Source organism: Tursiops truncatus, chromosome 18, assembly GCF_011762595.2.
Source record: "Tursiops truncatus isolate mTurTru1 chromosome 18, mTurTru1.mat.Y, whole genome shotgun sequence".
NCBI classification, from domain to species: Eukaryota; Metazoa; Chordata; class Mammalia; order Artiodactyla; family Delphinidae; genus Tursiops; species Tursiops truncatus.
Window position 1 is genome coordinate 67023520 of NC_047051.1, and position 18291 is coordinate 67041810.

At 45.8% G+C, this 18291-nt stretch overlaps 1 protein-coding gene across 1 annotated transcript in view; it reads left to right on the forward strand.

The window, feature by feature from the left end:
* The window catches only part of UBAC2 (UBA domain containing 2), a gene marked incomplete at its 5' end in the record, with an annotated part of 149348 nt that overhangs the window by 102775 nt on the left and 28282 nt on the right, over positions 1–18291 (forward strand). Inside the window, one exon of the mRNA XM_073795049.1 lies at positions 8289–8534. Within this exon, the coding sequence (XP_073651150.1) occupies positions 8289–8534 (246 nt within the window). The remainder of the gene's footprint in view (positions 1–8288; positions 8535–18291) is intronic.

The following is an 18291-nucleotide window of genomic DNA, read 5'->3' on the forward strand; positions in this document are numbered from 1 at the left end:
CTGCTTGAATGCTCTGGTTCCAGCTCTCCCTGCCCTTCACAGACACAGCCCGCTTGTTCATTTCCACTGTATCTGAGCATCCTGGCCCTGAGTCCTGGCCTGCCCGAGATCACTGCCACTGCTTCATCCCTTGCCATTGGGCCTCTCAGCTTGATCTTGGGCTTCCGGGCTCTGAGGGCCTGCCAGACCTCTCCCTTAGGATTTCCCCTGGCCTCTTGACACTGCAAATCCCAGCAGGTGGTCTATTTTTAAAGCCTCTTTTTTCACAAACTCTGGGGGTTTCAAGAAAACTATCATTCAGAAGTCCCAGGATAAGAAGGGTTGGTAATGTGATTATCAAATATTTATAGGAAACTAAATTCTTAAAGCTCTTTATATTTTAATCCTTTGTGTGAATACCTGTGTTGACCAAAAAATTAATCAATAGTCAATCTAAGAAAGCATGGAAATTTTTATCTGAGCCAACCCAAGGATTATAACCCAGGAGACAGCCTTTCAGAGAGCTCTGAGAACTTCCGCAGAGAGAAGGGGGAGGCCGATACACGTGTGACTGTGACGAAGGAGCACATGCAGTCAGGCACACATCTTACTAGAAGGCTCCTGCTATTTGCAAGGAACAGATACCTTAGCTAATGGTCTTAGTGTTTTTCTAAGTATGCAGAGGTGCAGGAAACTAAGTTTACAACAGTTTCTCCTGAAATATCTAACTGTCTTAAGATCCAGTTCTGTCAGTTTTCCCAGAGCACAAAGTGCTTCATCCTGAACTTCGCCTTGAAATCCTTTCAGAGTGTGCTGCTTGCTGTAGGTCAGCGACTGCAGTGGCTAATGACTTGATTCTTGGAGAACTGGATGGTGGGCAACTTTGTTTATTCTACAGTCCCTTCCCTTTCAGTCTTAGTATTGACTAAGGTTTGGGAGGCATTTCGTGACCAGTTTTTCCCACTGTGCTTAGGAATGCTCATTCCCAGGTCAGAGGAGGATTTCATTGATAGGCTACTCAGTGCTATTACTGGACTAGGCCCTGTTAACAGTAGCCAAAAGCCTCTGGACCTCCTGTCTCACTAGTCTGTTATGGTCTAGGAAATGGTTCCCTCTTGTTGCTTCTTCCCATATCCAGAGTCACACTGTTACAATCATTGATCTTATAGGACTGTATGTTTGGTCAGTGGTTTCAAGTCACCTAATCATCATTTATTTTAGCACACATTTGGTAATGCAAAAAAACAATAATCTTGTAAAATAGGCAGAATACAAGTAATATAGCCAGTAAAATTAATAAGGTCATAAGTCAGTATCTAAACTAAGAGCTAAGGTGCAGCCCAGTATCTCCCCAGGTTGTCTGACCAGTCTATTCTGCACCAATCTCTAAGGAAAATGATATGTTGTCATTGTACATAAAGTTCATCTAAGGTGTCTGCGTGTACAAGGCAAGTGGTGGGTCATTGTGACCATTTACAGGATTGAGTAAGGAGTGTTATCATCTGAGGAGTTACATAGTAGCGCCAGAAGGAGAAAGATTGAGCATTGTGGTTGAGCAGGTATTTCTGCCGTAGGGTAGGTCTGGCTAACACGTAATGCAGATGCACAGAGCACACTAGAGGAGGTGGAGGAGGACAAAACGGGCAGAGAAAATTTTGTGTTTAAATTTTTCTTTTCTTGCCTTAAAATATGAATTTTAATTTCACCACCTGAAACATTTTACAGTAGCACTTTATTTGTCTGACAGCTTGGGGTCATGCTGGTGTATCAGAGGTGTGGACAGGTGAATTCTACCTTTTTGTCACATGGGAAATATGAACTTCGGACCAAAAAAGTGTGTCTACTGGCACCTTTCCAATTTTCTTTAAAAGAATCTAAGATGACATTTTGGGGGTTTTTTGGACTATTCATTCATTCACGATTCTCCCAGCAGGTGCTCTTCTAGGTGCAGAGGCAAAACAGTGATCAAAACCAACCAAAATTCTTCCCCTTCCAGAGCATACATTCAAATAAGTAACCCTTAGAATAGAACTTTAAGCCAATGAGCACAAAAGCCCTACTTTATCCCCGCCAGAATTTGCAGCCGTGCATTTGTTTATTACTGGGTAGGATGTCCTAATTCTTCATAGGACGTTCCTACTAATATTGAACACATAATTTCATAACTGTATATGTGATGGTGAGGGGATAGATATGGGCAAGAGAATGAAAATCTTCGGCCTTCATCAATTCCCTGAAGGAATCTATGACCAAACCCCCCCCATTAAGAACCCGCCCCCTTACTAAATTGTGAGCTCCTTAAGTACAGGCAACAATTATACATTGTCGTTATTTTTTTCTGTATTTCTTTAAAAGGTATATGATTTCATAAAGCATAAATAACACTGTATTAATGGGTTTATAACGTATATAGGTATAACATAATTAAGACAGAAAAGTAGCACAGTGAATGGGGGTGATGTTAAATGGAATTATACTCTTGAAATTTCCTATATTTTAATTGAAGTAATTCAGTATTAACTCTAAACACATTATGTGTGTATTGTAATCCCTAGAGCAAACACAAGAAAAAAATATGAGATATTGCTAACAAAATTCCATTAAACAAATTAAAATGAAATACTAAGAAATATTTGCTCAACACAAAAGGAAGTAAGAAAAGAGGAACAAAAAGCAAATGAGATAGAACCAAACAGCAAAATTCAACTATGTCCAGGTAAGTATATTAAGTGTGAATAGGTAAACACATTAATCAAAAGGCAGAGATTGTCAGACTGGATTTAAAAGTAAGAAAGTGCTATATGGCGTCTACAAGACACACTTTAAACACAGACACAAAAAGGGTTGAAAAAGAATGAAGAAAGATTAATCATGGAAATAGAAATCTGAAATGGCCATATTAATATAAGACAAAATAGATTTCTATATGAGTATTACTCAGAGCAAAGAGGGATTCTTTATTATGATAAAAGGGGCAGTGTATGTGTGCCTAATGACAGCTTCCAAATACACCAACATTTTCCAAATACATGAAGTTAACACAACTATGGACAAGTGGACAAATTCACAATCGCTTTGAGACTAAAAAATACAAGTGTTTAATTTTTCACCTAATTCAAATCTCACAGTTCTGATTTGATCAATTTTTTTCATATTTCGTTATATTTATAACAACATTTTGCTATCTTCAGCTAAATCAGTGTGATTTTGCTGTTATACAGGTCCATTTTCTATCTTCCTTTTTATCCAGATCTTCAGAAAAGGAATCCTTACTTCCTCGCCTCCAATTCATTATATATTTTTGCCATATTTACTTCCTGTCTCTTTCTTTATTACATATATATATATTTGTTACAGAGAGTGCTGCCCCCGACGCCTCCCCTTCCTTCTTCCCTTATCATCCTGCTGCAGAAGAAACCACATTCCGTGGTTCTGTACTTACTACATGAGTATGTGTCCATAAGCAGTAAATACTAGCATGTTGTGTTTTGAAGTTTTGCAAAAAGATGAATACAATATGTAATACCTTTTTAGAAACATATTAATACATGTACACCGAGTGTATTTAACTGCTGTTTAGTATTTTGTGGGATGAATAAACCACTCTTTAACCATTCCTCTCCTGGGACACTGTTCCCTAGCTGTTACACAGAGCTTTGCAATTGAGAATTTCCTGAAATACACCTTTGGCGGCTCTGCTGGGTATTGTCAAATTGCTCTCCCCAGTGGTCAGGCCACTTTGCCTTCCCTCAGGACTGTGGGAGAATTCTCAGTTCCCCCTCATCCTCACGAAAACTTGAAACCAGGTTTTTCCATTTTTGCTAATTTTTATTATGTTTAACATTGTTCAGTGAAGATTTGCAGTTCTCTGAAGGCAAGTGAGGATAAACGTCCATTCATGTGCTTGTTGGACATTGGAATTTCCTTTTCTGAAATTGCCTTTTCATCTGCTTTATGAGTTGGGTTGACTGTCTTCTTACAAATGGATAGTTTCTTTATGTTCTGACGCTACCTTTCTTGAGGACAAGAATCCTAAGGACCTTCTCCCAGGCTCTTGTCATGTTTCCCTTCATTTATGGTAACTTTTGGCCCCCTGTAGCTTTTATTTATTTGTTTGTTTGTTTTTGGCTGCATTGGGTCTTTGTTGCTGTGCACGGGCTTTCTCTAGTTGCGTCGAGCGGGGCTACTCTTCGTTGTGGTGTGCGGGCATGCAGTAGCTTCTCTGGTTGAGGAGCATGGGCTCTAGAACGCAGGCTCAGTAGTTGTGGCGCACGGGCTGAGTTGCTCCACGGCATGTGGGATCTTCCCTGACCAGGGCTCAAACCCGTGTCCCCTGCATTGGCAGGTGGATTCTTATCTACTGCGCCACCAGGGAAGTCCCCCACTGTAGCTTTTAAATTGTAAAGTAGATGAATGTGTGTTTTCTTTTATAGTTTGGGCTTTATGTTTCTTATTTAAAAATCCATCCTCATCCCAGTGCCAAAAAGATGTTCCTTCTGTATTTTGTGCAGAAAGATTTACAGTTTTATAAATTATATTTGTGTCCTTAATCCATTGGGAATTTATGTGTGGTGTCAGGAAGGGAGAGCTGTTTTGTCTTTATCCTTATGTGTGGCCCGTGTATGTTTTTTCCCGTTTAACGCACCCATTTCTGCTGTGAACCAGGTGCCTTGTACTCGAGTCTTTTTCTCTGCTCTTGCTCTTTACATCGATTTGAGTAGCTCTCCGTAAAGACCACACTGTTTTAATCACTCAGACTTTATAGCATACTTTGAAATCTGATAGGCCTTATTATGTTTCCCAAAAATTATCTTGACTCTTCTGGATCACTTATTCTTTATGTTTAAATCTTTTTATTGTGATACATAACACACACCCAACTGTGCGTCAACTATAAATGTTATGAAGCCAAACAAATCACTATGAAGCGGACGCACCCGCAAAACCCTGTGCAGGTCAGAGCACTGCTGGCCCCCGGAGCCCCGGTGCCCCTCCCTTCTGTGACTGCTCTCCTGGCGCACCGCAGATGGTCATCACCGCCATGCTTCGCTTTATGGTTTTTCCACTTGACTGATCCATTTACAAAGTGGGGTCATAATGTATGCAATCTTTTGGGTCCAGCCTCTTTTTCCCAACATTATGTTTCTAAAAATTTAAACCTTAATATTCCATACAAATTTTAGGATTGTTATTTAAGTTCCAACCAAAAAACCCCAAGAGTCTCTTTGGTATTATATTGAATATATATATTAATATGGTGAAAATTGATGTCTTAACAATTTTGCATCTTCCCATTCGTAGATGTGATGTTATGATATCTTTGTTTATTACTAGAGGTTTTTTTTAATGTCCCTTATTATAGTTTTTTAGTTTTCTATAAAGGCCTTATATATTTTTTATTAAATTTATTCCTAAGTATCTCATTGTTTTTGTTGCTGTTGTCTGCTCGCAGCTCATTGTTTTTCCTTCCTCTAGGCAGTCAGTATTTGATCTCTGGTTACTTTTGTTGACTTAAAGAAAAGCGCACAACATAAGAGTTGTGAGTTTAAGGTTTATTCAGCGTCTTACTGAGGACTGTAGCCTGGGCCATAGCTCTGAGGAACCGCTCCAAAGAAGTAGGGGAGGCGCCAGTATAATAAATTATGAATTTTTTGGCTGTGAAATACATCTAGTCAAGCATACATCTCAGTCAAAGATTACCGCCAATCAGAAAGAGCAGAATCTCAAGTTAATTTTAGTGCTTTTCTTTGTATGTGAAGGTGCAAGAATCTGGGGTCATTGAAATTCTTCCTGAGATATGCATCTAGCCCTCTAGGGGCGTGTTTATCTAAAGCACAGAGTGCCTCATCCGGATTTTTCACCCTGAATTCTCCTCAGGGTGCGCTGTCAGCGTGCAACTGCTGTGGGTTGTGACTTACCCTTATATAATGAGCTACGTTCTTTTGTTCTTTTTTCTTCACACTTTTAAGGATTTCTTTCTCTGTTTCACTATAATGGATCTAGATATAAATTTCATTATGTTATCCACCTTGGGACTATTGCATTTTCAATCTGAGTATCTATATTCTTTATTAATTCTGGAAAACTCAGCTATTATCTGTTGAAATATAGTCCCTTTCTTCCTATATTTCTTCTGTTGTCTTCTTCTGGAAGTTCTGTGAGACATACATGGAAGGCCTCTCTGTCTGTATGAAGTCCACATGTGTAGAGCCCCCGGCCTCCGCTGTTGGCCTGCTCTGCCCGCTCCAGAGCCTCTTTGATGCAGGCCCTGCAGAGCTTTTACCTTCTCCCCGTAGAGAAGGGAGAGGGTAGATGGGGGCTCTGCTGGGTGAGGGGAGGCATTGGAGTTGCTTCTTGCACAGAGTTCTGTGACCCTCCACTTCACTCCCACCTTCACAGTACCTGGTGCCTCTAATCCCTGAGTCCGTGGCGGGGGGTGGGGGCGGTGGGTGGGACCCTCTCCCTCGTTTGGATTTACCCTTCTCATATGCTAAGTATTTCTAACTACTCAATGTGTTTTCCATTTTGTTAGTGTGGTTGAGGATTACAGATGCTTTCTAGTTTCAGTGAATGTGAAGTTTGTTTCTGTTTTTGTTTTCTTAGTTGTTTTGTACCATTTTTGAGAGAAGTAGCATAGAAATTATTTGAAACCAAAAGTCCTTTTCCATTCACTCTTCAACCTCCTCCAGTGTGTCTTTTGCTCCTACCACTGCACCAAAACGGTTCTTAATGTTGCCAAATCCAACAGTCATCTTCTTCCTCTCTCTGTCTTACTTGAACTCTGGGCTACGTTAGACATAGCTGACTATTCCCATCTTAAAACACTGTTCTCTTAGCTTCAGTGGTACTAAACTCTCCTAGTTTTCCTTCTTCTCACTGGCAGCCCCTTCTCAGATTTCTTTACTGGCTTCTCCTACTCTGTCCATCCACAAAATGCTGGTGTACCCTGGGTTCAGTCCTAAGTCCTCTTCTTTCCTCTGTAATAACGTCCCCCGCCCTCATTATCTCCTGTAGTCCTGTTGCTTTAAACACAGTCTTATACCACTGACTCCCAAATCTTTATCTCTGCAAACTTTTCTCTTGAGTTCCAGATTTTTATATCCAACAACCCTCTCGATAGCTCCACTAAGATTTCTAATGAATACTCCCAAGCTCATTCCTGCATTGCACTCACTGTTTTCTCTGCCTGAAACGTTCTTCCTCCAGTTCATCAAATCACTGACACCTCACTATCCTTAAGAACTCTGCTCAAGTGTCACTTCCACCCGACCTAAAGAAGGTCCTTGCTCCAAGTCACCTTATTTTATTTCCTTCATAGATCTTGTCTGGAATTGTTTTGTGTGTTTGCTTGTTTACTGTCCAATCTCTGTATTGATTACGATTACCTCTGTAAGAGTAGGGCTTTATTTATCTTGTCTTCTGCTATACTTTAAGTGCCTAGAACAACACCTGGTATATAGCAGATGCTCAATAAATTTTTGCCTAATTAGTTAATTTAAGTTTTATTAGTAAAACATTAAAGTGTACTTTTCTCTTGTTAGACAGAAATTTGTCAAATATGTTCTAATTTGGTGTGAATAACTTATCCTAAGAATCAAATTCACAAAATTAAAGATTTGTCTTTAACAAAGGAATAGCCATTCTCATTTTTACCTAGGAAACCATAGAGACTCCTGAGACTTCTCTTACCATATAAATTGCCTTAAAGATGAAAAATAGCCTTATTCGTAAACAGAATTGTTAATTGCTAACTATTGGCAAGGATTTTAAAATCTAGGAAAAATACTTGCAAATTTTATTAAAACAACTGTATACATTTTAGGTAGTCTTTATTTTCTGATAAATGTATTGTATTTACATATTTGATATTGATGCTGGGTCACATCATCGAATATCAAAGTTGTTTTCTCTCAGTATCTCTCTCTGATGGCCATCTGCCAATAAGAATAACCACAGAGTTAGTACAGTGTGAAAGTGTTTTGATAATCAAATATTTCATGGCTTTTTTTCAAAAGACAACATTGTTTTTTTAAATATTGTACCAGTACTTTGAGTGTTAAATAGTTAGGATTTTGCTGTCTCTTCTAACTTAATAAAAACACATTTGTTTACTGAGTAAATTCATTTTTTTGTTGGTTTGTGCTGCTTAGTATCCTGCAACCTGGTAGGAGTTCTGGTTGTCACCTAACACTACAACAGTGAAGGAAAACACCATCTGAAGTGTTTTGCGGTTATTGATTTCTATGTTAAATATGTTCTTTAACATTTTATGACATTTCAACAATCCAGTTGAACGCTTTTTCTTTTAGATTTCCGGGCTCTGCTACAACAGCAAAATGTTGCAAGTTCATGAGGTGCTCTGCGTCCCCAGCTGGATGGCAAAGTTCTGTTCTTGGACACTTGAGCCCATCTTCTCATCTTCAGAACCCACCAGCGAGGCCAGAATCGGGATGGGGGCCACGGTAGACATTCAGAGACAGCAGAGGATGGAGCTGCTGGACCGGCAGCTGATGCTGTCACAGTTTGCACAAGTGAGGCGGCAAAGACAGCAGCAGGTAAACAATAACCACAATGGAAAATTCAGAAATACTCAGGGGCCTGCGTAAACTTCTCCTTTGAGACTCTATGTGTGGTAGAGTCTGCATTTCATTCCTGTGCATTGTATCATAGATACCTTGACATGTTTCCAAGTGGAATGTAGGTCTCTGATAGTGGCTATTGTTAGTGTTTTCTTTTTAAGGTAAAAAAAGTAACTTGCAGCTGAAAGACTGGTCAGACTGGACATTCTTGCTCCACTTTTATTAGATAAGCATGATTTCTTAGAGAAACACCAAGCATAGTTAACAAGACGGGATATTTATCTGTTTTTATCATCTTGTAAAAGCCACAGTGTCTTCCTGTTAAAATGCTTATTATTGTGTGCTCCGGACTGAAGAGCAAATGTCAAACTTCTTGATTTTCCTTGGTTGCAATGGAGAATATGAAGGTAAGAAAATTTTCAAGGGAACAACCAACAAGTAGATCAGATAAATTCTCTGTTTTCTTAGCCTTGTCGTTAATCGTCAGGAAATACTGAGCATTTATCCACAAAAACTGCTCTATCCAAGCAATCCAACACCACACTGGTCTTCCCAGGGTTACTCTGCGTCAGGCTGAAACCTCATACCTGGTCCTTCTTTGGCACTTCTGTGATCCAGTGCATTGGGTTCCTCGTTTCTTGTCTCCATCCCCTTTACCCTCTGGGGTATGAGAGAGAGTTCTGTTCTCTCCTGCCATCTCCCGATCTCCTGCCTGCATTGCATGTGAGAAGTAGGTCTTCATCGCGTGTGGTCTGGAAAGTGAAATCAGATGTGATGTCCCTGGACGTCAGTGGAGAGGTGGGTCCCAGAGTTTCTATCTGGGGTGGGAAGAAGGGGGCCCCTTATCAATGGGCCGAGTCTGCAGGTAAAAGAGAGAAGTGAAGGCTATTCCCTACAGGTGTATTTGAATTTGAGGTGACTCTGGAACATACAATAAAGGTGCCCCTGATGTAGTTGAACATGGAGGACAGACATCACTCTTGGAGAGGTCAGAGCCGTAGGTGCAGATCATGGATTAAGTGTGTAGGGTTGGGAGGTGAGTCCTGTAGGAGAATCACATCCAGGATGAATGTAGGCTATAGGCTAAGCCTGCATTTAGCAGGAGGAAGAGGTAGGTCCTTTGAGGAAACAGAGGAAATAATGAAAAGTATGAGAACTCAGAACAGCCGGTGTCCAAAAAACTGAGTAATAATGAGTATAAATATTTTCTGATAGAATGGACAGAGCTATGAGGGAGAGAAAGAAGTAGTGTATGATCCTGAGGTTTCTGGCTTAGCCAAGGAGAGAGATCAATGACAGCACCATCCCACCAACATCAGAAGAGCAGGCGATGGGAAATACATTGACTGAGGTACCTTCAGGCTACCTGGGGGGAGATTCCCTGGTAGATAGCTGTGGTCTTGTGCTCATGAGCAAAATGAGAGGTTGTGTTTCTGAGGTTGGTGTCCCCAGGCAGACTCTTGTGTGTGAAGTGAATCGGAGAACGCCGTCAGGATGAGCATCTTTGGGGGGGGGGGTGAAGGGCAGAGGGAGACTTCGAGCCCCAGTCACAAAGAAGGCCCGAGCTAAGCTTAAGGTGCCCAAGCCCCGGAGTTGCGAGAGACCTTCCGAGTCGTCCCAGATTCAGAAAGGTGTTAGCGCAGATTGCAGGCGCCTCTCCCCAGATGCACGCCATCCACAGAGCAGATGTTACTTGAGAACCATCAGGTGCCCGCCCCCCGGCAGCAGGAAGATGGAGCGCTGGTCCTGAAGGAGGGGGAGGATCTGGGTCACAGACCCGTCCAGAGCATCCGCCCCTCGTGCTGCTTGGATCTTCTTGTTTTACTTAAGTTCTCGGAGCAACACCTCCAAGATTGCAGTGGTGCTTTTTTCCCAGGAGAAACCTTCAAGAGGAAGGTCAGCAGGACAGACTGCATCCCCTTCTGCTGAAGCCGGTCTCGAGGATACACTGATGACCATCTCCATCGTCTGTTGTCCACTTGAGAGTCCCCACCCTTGGCTGGAAGGCTTACATGATGAAGCGACACATGCTGTCATCCCTGTGGGGTCTGGGTCCCCGGTCCCCAAGCACTTCCCAGCTGTGGCTGCTGCACTTGTCTGTTTACTGTAGAAACTGGGTGAGGAAGTACAAGAGATGCCCTCGCAGATCACCCGAGTGCCGCCCATGATCTTCCCTCCCCTTTTTGTGCCCGTGGCCGTAGCTTTTCCTGGTGGTCAGGATTAATTACTCCTGCCGGGATAATGACTCCTTTCCGTGCCTGCCGGTCTTTTTGGCACAAGAGCCCAAACTGGGCAACAGCTGTAACTTAAGATGTAACGGTATTCTTGCTTCATCCCCGATGGAAGCGTTCCCTTCCTGTGAGCCGAGCTCTGTAAACCACGGAATCCAGAGTTGTGGAACAGGAAGCCCAGATTCCCCAAGTGGGTCACCTTGAGGGAGGATAGTCAGGGCAACTTCTCCTTCCATCCCTTGTTTACAAGAGCCGTGTGTTCCGCCTACTGGGGACACAGCACCCGTGTGAAGGTGGTTGATTTAGGGTCTGTACTGCACACTAGAGCCTCAAGCGCTGTCCTTGGCGGGTACCATCTCCAGGTTGGCGTCTCACTCCCACCTTCACCTGGCTACCCATTGGTCTGGCAAGCTGGTAGCGCCTGGGTCGTGCTGTGTGAGGGTCAGTGTATCCCGTGGTCTTGGCACTGCCGCGCCCTCTTTGCTAGAAGCGGGCCTTGTGGTCTGATGTGATGTCATCTGGAACCCTGGTCGGTACCTCATGCCCTCTGTCAACCCACAGAGGTGGTGCTTAGCGACAGAAAGGGCAGGCAGCCCCATAACCAGAAAAGGTGTCAGTTCCAGGTAAAATGAATTGCTGCCTGTGATAGTCAACGCAGGTCGCCCGAACAGAGTACCACGGACTGGGCAGCTTCAGTAACAAACTTTTCCTCATTGTTCTAGAGGCTAGAAGTCCAAGATCAGGATACCGTCAGGGTTGGTTTCTAGTGAGGACTGTCCTTGGCTCGCAGGCAACCGCCTTCTTGCTGTGTCCTCACATGGCCTTTTCTTGGCGCCTGCGTGTTCCTGGTGGCCCTTCTTATAAGGACACCAGTCCCATTGGATTAGGGAGGGCCCCATCTTTATGACCTCATCTAACCTTAATTACCTGTTTAAAGTCCCTGTCTCCAAATACGGTCACATTGGGGGTTAGGGACTTCAGCCTGTGAGTTTTTGGGGGCATGTTTCAGTCCGTAACGGTGCCCCTTCCAGACTGAAAAGGGCCCAATATAGTCTACCTGGCTCTATGACTGTTGGTTCTCCTTGATGGGTGGTGGCATACGTATCAGGGCTCAGCACTGCTCTCTGTTACCCTGGAAGCTAAGTCCACATTAGTGAGTGGGGCCCATGCACAGTGGGGCTCCTTCCCGGCCATCTTGGCTGCTCTGTTCACCTGCCAGCCCTGGGATGGCCGGTGACAGAGGCTGGCTGACGTCAGTCTGCCAAGTCATCCTGTCTCTCTCTTCTGTGCTGGATGTTCACGGTAAACACTGGAACCTAGATGTCACGCTTCATGCCTGTTCCTTGGCTGGACCCACATGACTCTTCCCAGGCCTCCTTGTCCCCTACCTTCCCATCCCCTGACCACCTAACCAAGTCATTCACCACGTCCAATGAGTCCCTAGGTGTTATTTACCTCAGGCCACCTCTCTTTCCATGCAAAGCGGGCGACCAAATGCACTGCCCAAGCTCTACCCATTGGGAGCATTTGTCCCCGTCACTGTTCTTCAAGGTGACCCCTGAGTGGAGCTGTAGTGCAGCCATGGTCTCTTTTCAGCTTTCAGATGTGTACCAAGCCAACCCATCTATGAACCCAATTTGGCCATTTTCCTCCTTGTCACTTGGTGGTTAGGGACCCACCCCCATGTAGCAGGAGGTGTGAACTGGAGAAGAGGTTTTTATGCAACAGAGGTTATCAACATGGTGGTCTTGGTGGACCTGCTTGTGCAGCTCGCCTGCCCCCTGCCCTGCTCGTGCTGACCCTGGATACACCACTTAACGTCGGACGATGGCTTTCTTTGGTCGCACCTGACCACAGAACTTGGTAGGTCTCACACTTCTGACCATGCGCTCACTCTGTACCCGTGGTCAGGCACTTCCCGTCCCCCAGGGTCCAGCAGCAGTGTTTCGAAAGTGTGTAATTCTCTGCTGTGTATGTGTGCCCGTGCTCCAGTGCCCTGGACGTCCGCATCATGGTGGTCCTCTGTGGCTCACTGCAGACTCCACCCGGTGTCTTCCTCACCACAGATACTTTGAATATCGTAGTATCTGCCGGGTTGCACAGCCCAAGCATCCATGACCGAACCAGACCAAAATTCCCGCCCTCTTGGAGAGGGCCTTCCAGCCGGGCAGCTGTGAAGTGACGTCCTTTGGTCTGTGGCTCTCCCCGCCGCGTGGCAGGCTCTTCCACTTTCCGAGGTCAGTCTTGCCCACAGTTCCGAATCCCAGCCCCTGGGCTCTTGCCGCAGACTTCTCATCGTGCTGGAGAGAAGAGCGTGTGGTTCTTTAGTCCGGGGCTTACTCAGCGCCCTCCTCATTTCTTCCCAGCGTCGGCCTCGAGAAACACAGCTGTCTCCTCCGTGTCCCCTGAGGCTCGGGGATGCCGGTCTGCCCAGAGACACACAGCTGCCGGCAGGGCTGCAGACTAGGGGCCCAGATGTGTCCGATTCCAGGGCCTCTGTGTGTGTGTGTTGTTGTTGGTTTTTTTCCTTTCCTTTTTTACTTCGGCTGTCAGGACACTCAATGCCAAGTTTAGTGTTCAATCAAAGTTAGAACTTGTGCTTCCATCTTCTATGTTTTTAAAATACCTTTTTTGATTGTTTTAGTGTCCTTGTATCTTACTGTAGGCCTTCTCAAATTCTGTTATTGCATTTAAGATAAGTCTGTCACTTGTTAACAAACTGGGTTTTCAAATGTTTTTCATAGAACCCAGAATTTATTTGGTCAAAAAACCAATCACTTCCTAGTTACTGTACATTAGATTGATCTGTTTGCAGTTTTTAATTGCAAGCACTCCAGAATAACGCCGAAGTCTTGTTTGAGTGTAATTCCCTTGCGCGTCTTTTGCCTGCTTCTGTCTCGCCGCCAGGCAGCTGCTGCTTTGTGCTCGCTGTCGCCTACCCGCCTGTGCTCTGCACTTGGCTCTGCGGTCGCAGTCAGCCAGTGGTCATTATTGAGACAGTGACCAAGACTGGTGGGGACTCGGTTGGCACCTAAGAAGTGAAAAACCTGTCTTTTCCCTTAATGACTTTGTGATCAACGTCAGGGAGCTCAGCAGATACACTTGAATTAGAGAAATATCCAAGAACGATGAAATATAGACCAGAGTGCGCGGGGCAGTAAGACACCCAGGAAGGCGCCACTGGGGGTCCTGTTACTGTGAGAGGAGGTTTCAGGGGCTAGAAGGATGGGCAGGATGTGGCGCGGGTGGAGAGGATGAGGCAGGTCATCCCAGAGGAGAGGACCAGCCAGAGGGAGGGAGGCGTGGAGGTGATAAGGAGGCCTGAAAGGGGAAGGCCTCGAGGAGACATGGGGGGCTGAGGTGGTAGGGTACCTAGTGACAGAGAGAAGTAACACAGCGACTGTAATCGAGGGAGGTGTTTTTCAACCCAACGGCAGAGTTGGATTTTGACATTGGAGGCTGTCAAAAGTGGTTTAGTCAGTTGTAAAGGTAGGACAGGTATCTCAGAGAAATTCCTTTCATTGCAGCATGTGAGATGGGTGGAGAAAGGAGAGACCGTGGAGGAAAAGACCAACAGGAGATTTTAGAAATCCAGCGCTCTGCTCTGTGAATGCCTGGCCGGGATAATGGCCAGCTCCTCACTGGGCTCCTAACCGGCATTGTCCGCTGAGGTCCAGCCCGCTGATCTCTCCCCCTGCACACTCGCAGTCCATGGCTCTCCCCTCTGTGCTAAGCTCATGGCTCCCAGACTTAGACCTATGGTCTAGACCTCCTCTCTCCTGGGCTCCAGACCTAAATATCCTACTGCCTGCCGGGCATCTCCACTTGAATGCCCCACAGGCACCGGAAATTTACCCTTGCTTTGCTAAATTGGCTTCTCTGTCTCACTCCCTCCCGGATGGAAAGCACCATCGTCCACCCAGGGGCCCAAACCAGAACACTGTGGCTTCCCCTTGGACTCTTCCCTCCTGCATCCGTGTCCCTCGTGTCGCCTCCCTCACCTGCACCCCAGAGAGTCTACCTTCTCGCTGTAAACCCACCACTCCCTCTCTCTTCATCCCCCTGCCTTAGTTCAGGCCACCGATGTCACTCACCTAATAAAAGCTTGTCACAACTGCCCCCCTCTCCCGGCCCTGCCCCACACTCCAGCCCCCAGGGCGAGCTCTGTGAAGACACAAACCTGATTGTCTCACTCCCACCAAAGTCCTTCCGAGGCCCTCCTGAGCCTACAAGGCAGTTCTGCTGGCTACACAAGGCCCCTGCCTGCTTTTTAGCCCCTGCCTTCCCCCGGCCCCCAGCAGCCTCGGGCTAATCACTCCGAACTGTTCACAGTTCATCTCAGCCCCGTGTTGTTTCTCACTTCTTGCCTCTTCATCTACCCTTCCCTCTGCCAACAACAAACTTCCCCTGTACCGACTTCCCCGCTGCACCCCATCTCACCCACACACGGTCTCTGCTTGCCCAACTCTTGCTCACTCTTGAGTAAACTTTCTGAAATCCCCTCCTCCAGCCTCCCGGGCAGCACTGACCCTCTGTCTGTCCTTAGAGCCTCTGGCGTCTTTCCTGACCTTGCCAGTCCCGCCCCTCACCATTGACTCACGTCCCATCTGTGCCCGAGGTGTGTCTTGGGGTGGGGGTGGGGCTTTTCCATTGTGTCTCTAATGTGTGAATAATGCCTGGCATGTGGTAGGCACCCATACATTTGGAGAATTAGTGACTCGATATGTACATAATAAATATTTACAGAATTTCTTAATGTACTGAGCCCAGCTGAATACAGGTGGGTAGTCCTGGCTGGAAACTATACAGCTATCCTCTGAGAGGACAAACCACTAAAGACAGCCCGAGACCCATGTTCAGGGAGAGCAGAGAGGAGGAAGAAAGGAATTCCAGGGGGCGGGGAGGGATCCGGGAGAGTTCAGTAGCACAGCAGCCGGGAGAGGAGTGTTTCAGGAAGAGTGGGAGAGGGGGTGCTCAACAGATTCAGAGGCTACCCTCCCACCCCCCAAAAAAGGCCAGGCAGAGACAATGACGAGGAGAAGATCACAAGAGTCAGCAAGAGTTGGCTCGCTTTTGAAAGGAGTTTCAGCGGGAACACACGCACCACGTTAAGAAGTAGTGCAGGGTTTGGAAGCAGAGGAAGGGCAAGCATCACTTGTGCCCTGACCAGCCAGCCTCATCCTAGGACATTGCCACGGGAGTCACATCTTGGTTCTTGAAAGTGAACTCTGACGTTGCACTTCTGAAGCACTTGTAACGTGCTCTGCAGCGAATACACCTCCATGGCTCTAAAGGGCAGTGAGCAGTGTGATGGCTCTGCAGACCTTGCTTCATCTGCAGCTTACAGGGTCAGTGCACAGTGTCCTGAAGTTCATCATCAGGCCCAGTGACATGACCTTTCTGGACACTTCCACGGTGGTCACTACGCAGAAACTTTCGGCTCGTTGGCTTATGGACTCACTGTGATGAGGGCTGAGTGGACGACATAATAACGCGCGGTCCCTTGCTTCCAGCTCTCGTCTCCCCCCACGGCAGAGCTCTCCCACTCTTCTGTACATTGATGTGGCGGCGGCGTGCCAGTCACACGTTGAGTCTACTCCCACCAGCTTCTTGCTCTCAGGTTCGCTCCCCGCCCCCAGTAGGGGTGCTGGCTCCATGGTCGGTGACGTTGCCGAGTCATTTTGGTACCAGCAGCTGCGGAGCATTTTCCACTGCTGGGACCGTTACATAACTTTTCATGGGTTCGTGCTTTATTCATTCACCGAGTAGCATTTGAATTCTTGAAGGACAGGAGCTGTGTGCTCCACTTATTTGTGCCTCTCTTGGTTCCACTGCAGTGTGCAGCCGTGAGGGAGAAAATGGCGCTGCCCTGGCTTCAGGAAGCCTGCAGCCCCTGGGGGAAGAGAGATGAGTCAAGGCGAAGTGCTAGGTTTCTATTGGAGTTTGCGCCAGCAAAAGAGTCCTGGTTCTCCCTGAGGGACTCAGCAAAGCCCTGTGTGGTTGAGGGGAATCTGGAAGAGACCAGCACTCGGGCAGGCATTTCAGGCCTAGAGAACGTGTGAGAAAAAGCACAAGGGCTTGAGACAGCTGTGGGAACACAAGTGATTGCATTTGCCTAAGTTCAGGGCTCCCCTAAGGAGGAAGCAGTGAAAGAGAGGCTGGGGAGAAAGCCGAGGCTAGGACATTCGGGGGTCTTGGGGGTGCTACACTGAGGGGTGTTTTTTCTTTCGTCCTGCTAGAAGTTGTGAGTCAGTGAAGGCTTTAGGCAGAAGAGTAAGTTAGATTTGTCTTTAATAAAGATTACTTTGGGGACTCCCCTGGTGGCGCCCAGGTTCCATCCCTGGTCAGGGAACTAGATCCCACATGCATGCCACAACTAAGAGTTTGCATGCCACAACTAAGGAGCCCGCCTGCTGCAACTAAGAGCCAACGCGACCAAATAAATAAATAAGACTACTTTGGCCATGACATGAATACCCTTGAGAAAGCTGATACTGGAGGAAGAAGACCAGTCGGGAGATGGTGAGGATTCTCTGAGTTCTGGTGGTGAGGCAGCGTGTCCTCACTGCATGAGACTACATGGCCACAGTCAAGCTCTGCGAGCCTCTGTGCGTTCACACCTCTAGAACAGTCACTGAAATGCCCTGTAATGATGAACATTTGAACAGCAGGGTTGCTGCAGGAGTCTCTGCAGCTTCTTAGCATGGATTCCCCTTTTTGCTGGTCATGATGCCATCACGATAGAAAAGCAGAATATAAATGAAAAGGGGAAGAAATTTGCAGTTAAGGAATCAACACTGGGTTGACGGGGAGATCTGTGCACAGTCTATCTAATAGGGTTGTCATGAGGATAAAATAATTTATGCAAAATTACTTGATATACCAGAAAGATCTGTCAAATATTAGTTATTCTGATTGCATTGGGATCTGTTTTTGGACTCTCAGGAAGTTTGAGAGAGAGTCCTGATTTAGGAGCTAATTGGATAGTTACTACTCTTTAAAACTTGTAACCTTTAGAACAAGGGTCAGTAGGCTATGGCCCATGGGCCAAACCCGATGCTAAGAATGGTTTTTACATTTTTAGTGGCTCTGTAAGCACCTACATAATATCTTTGATTTTGCCTATTGGTCTTCAAAACCTAAAACATTTACTACCTGCCCTTTTACAGAAGAACTTTGCCCACCCCCTGCTCTAGAAGATTATGCAGCCAGCAGCTTTCCAAGCAGCTCTGTTTCCCGGGAAGTCTGTATTCTCTGAGATGTGATCGTCTGTTACTTGTATGACCCCTATTCTCTCTGTTGGCTGGTGGTGGTAATGCCATCACATACCACAACATAAACTTGGTGATAAGACTTTCTAAGGTATTTCTGTAAAATGTCCATTTACTCTAGAAGTAGAATTACCGTGAAGCCCACTAAGAACGCATCATGCTTGATATGAGCCAAGTGGGAATTTTGTCAACAAAGCAGTGAAGTCGTTTGTACTCGTTTTTTTCATTAGG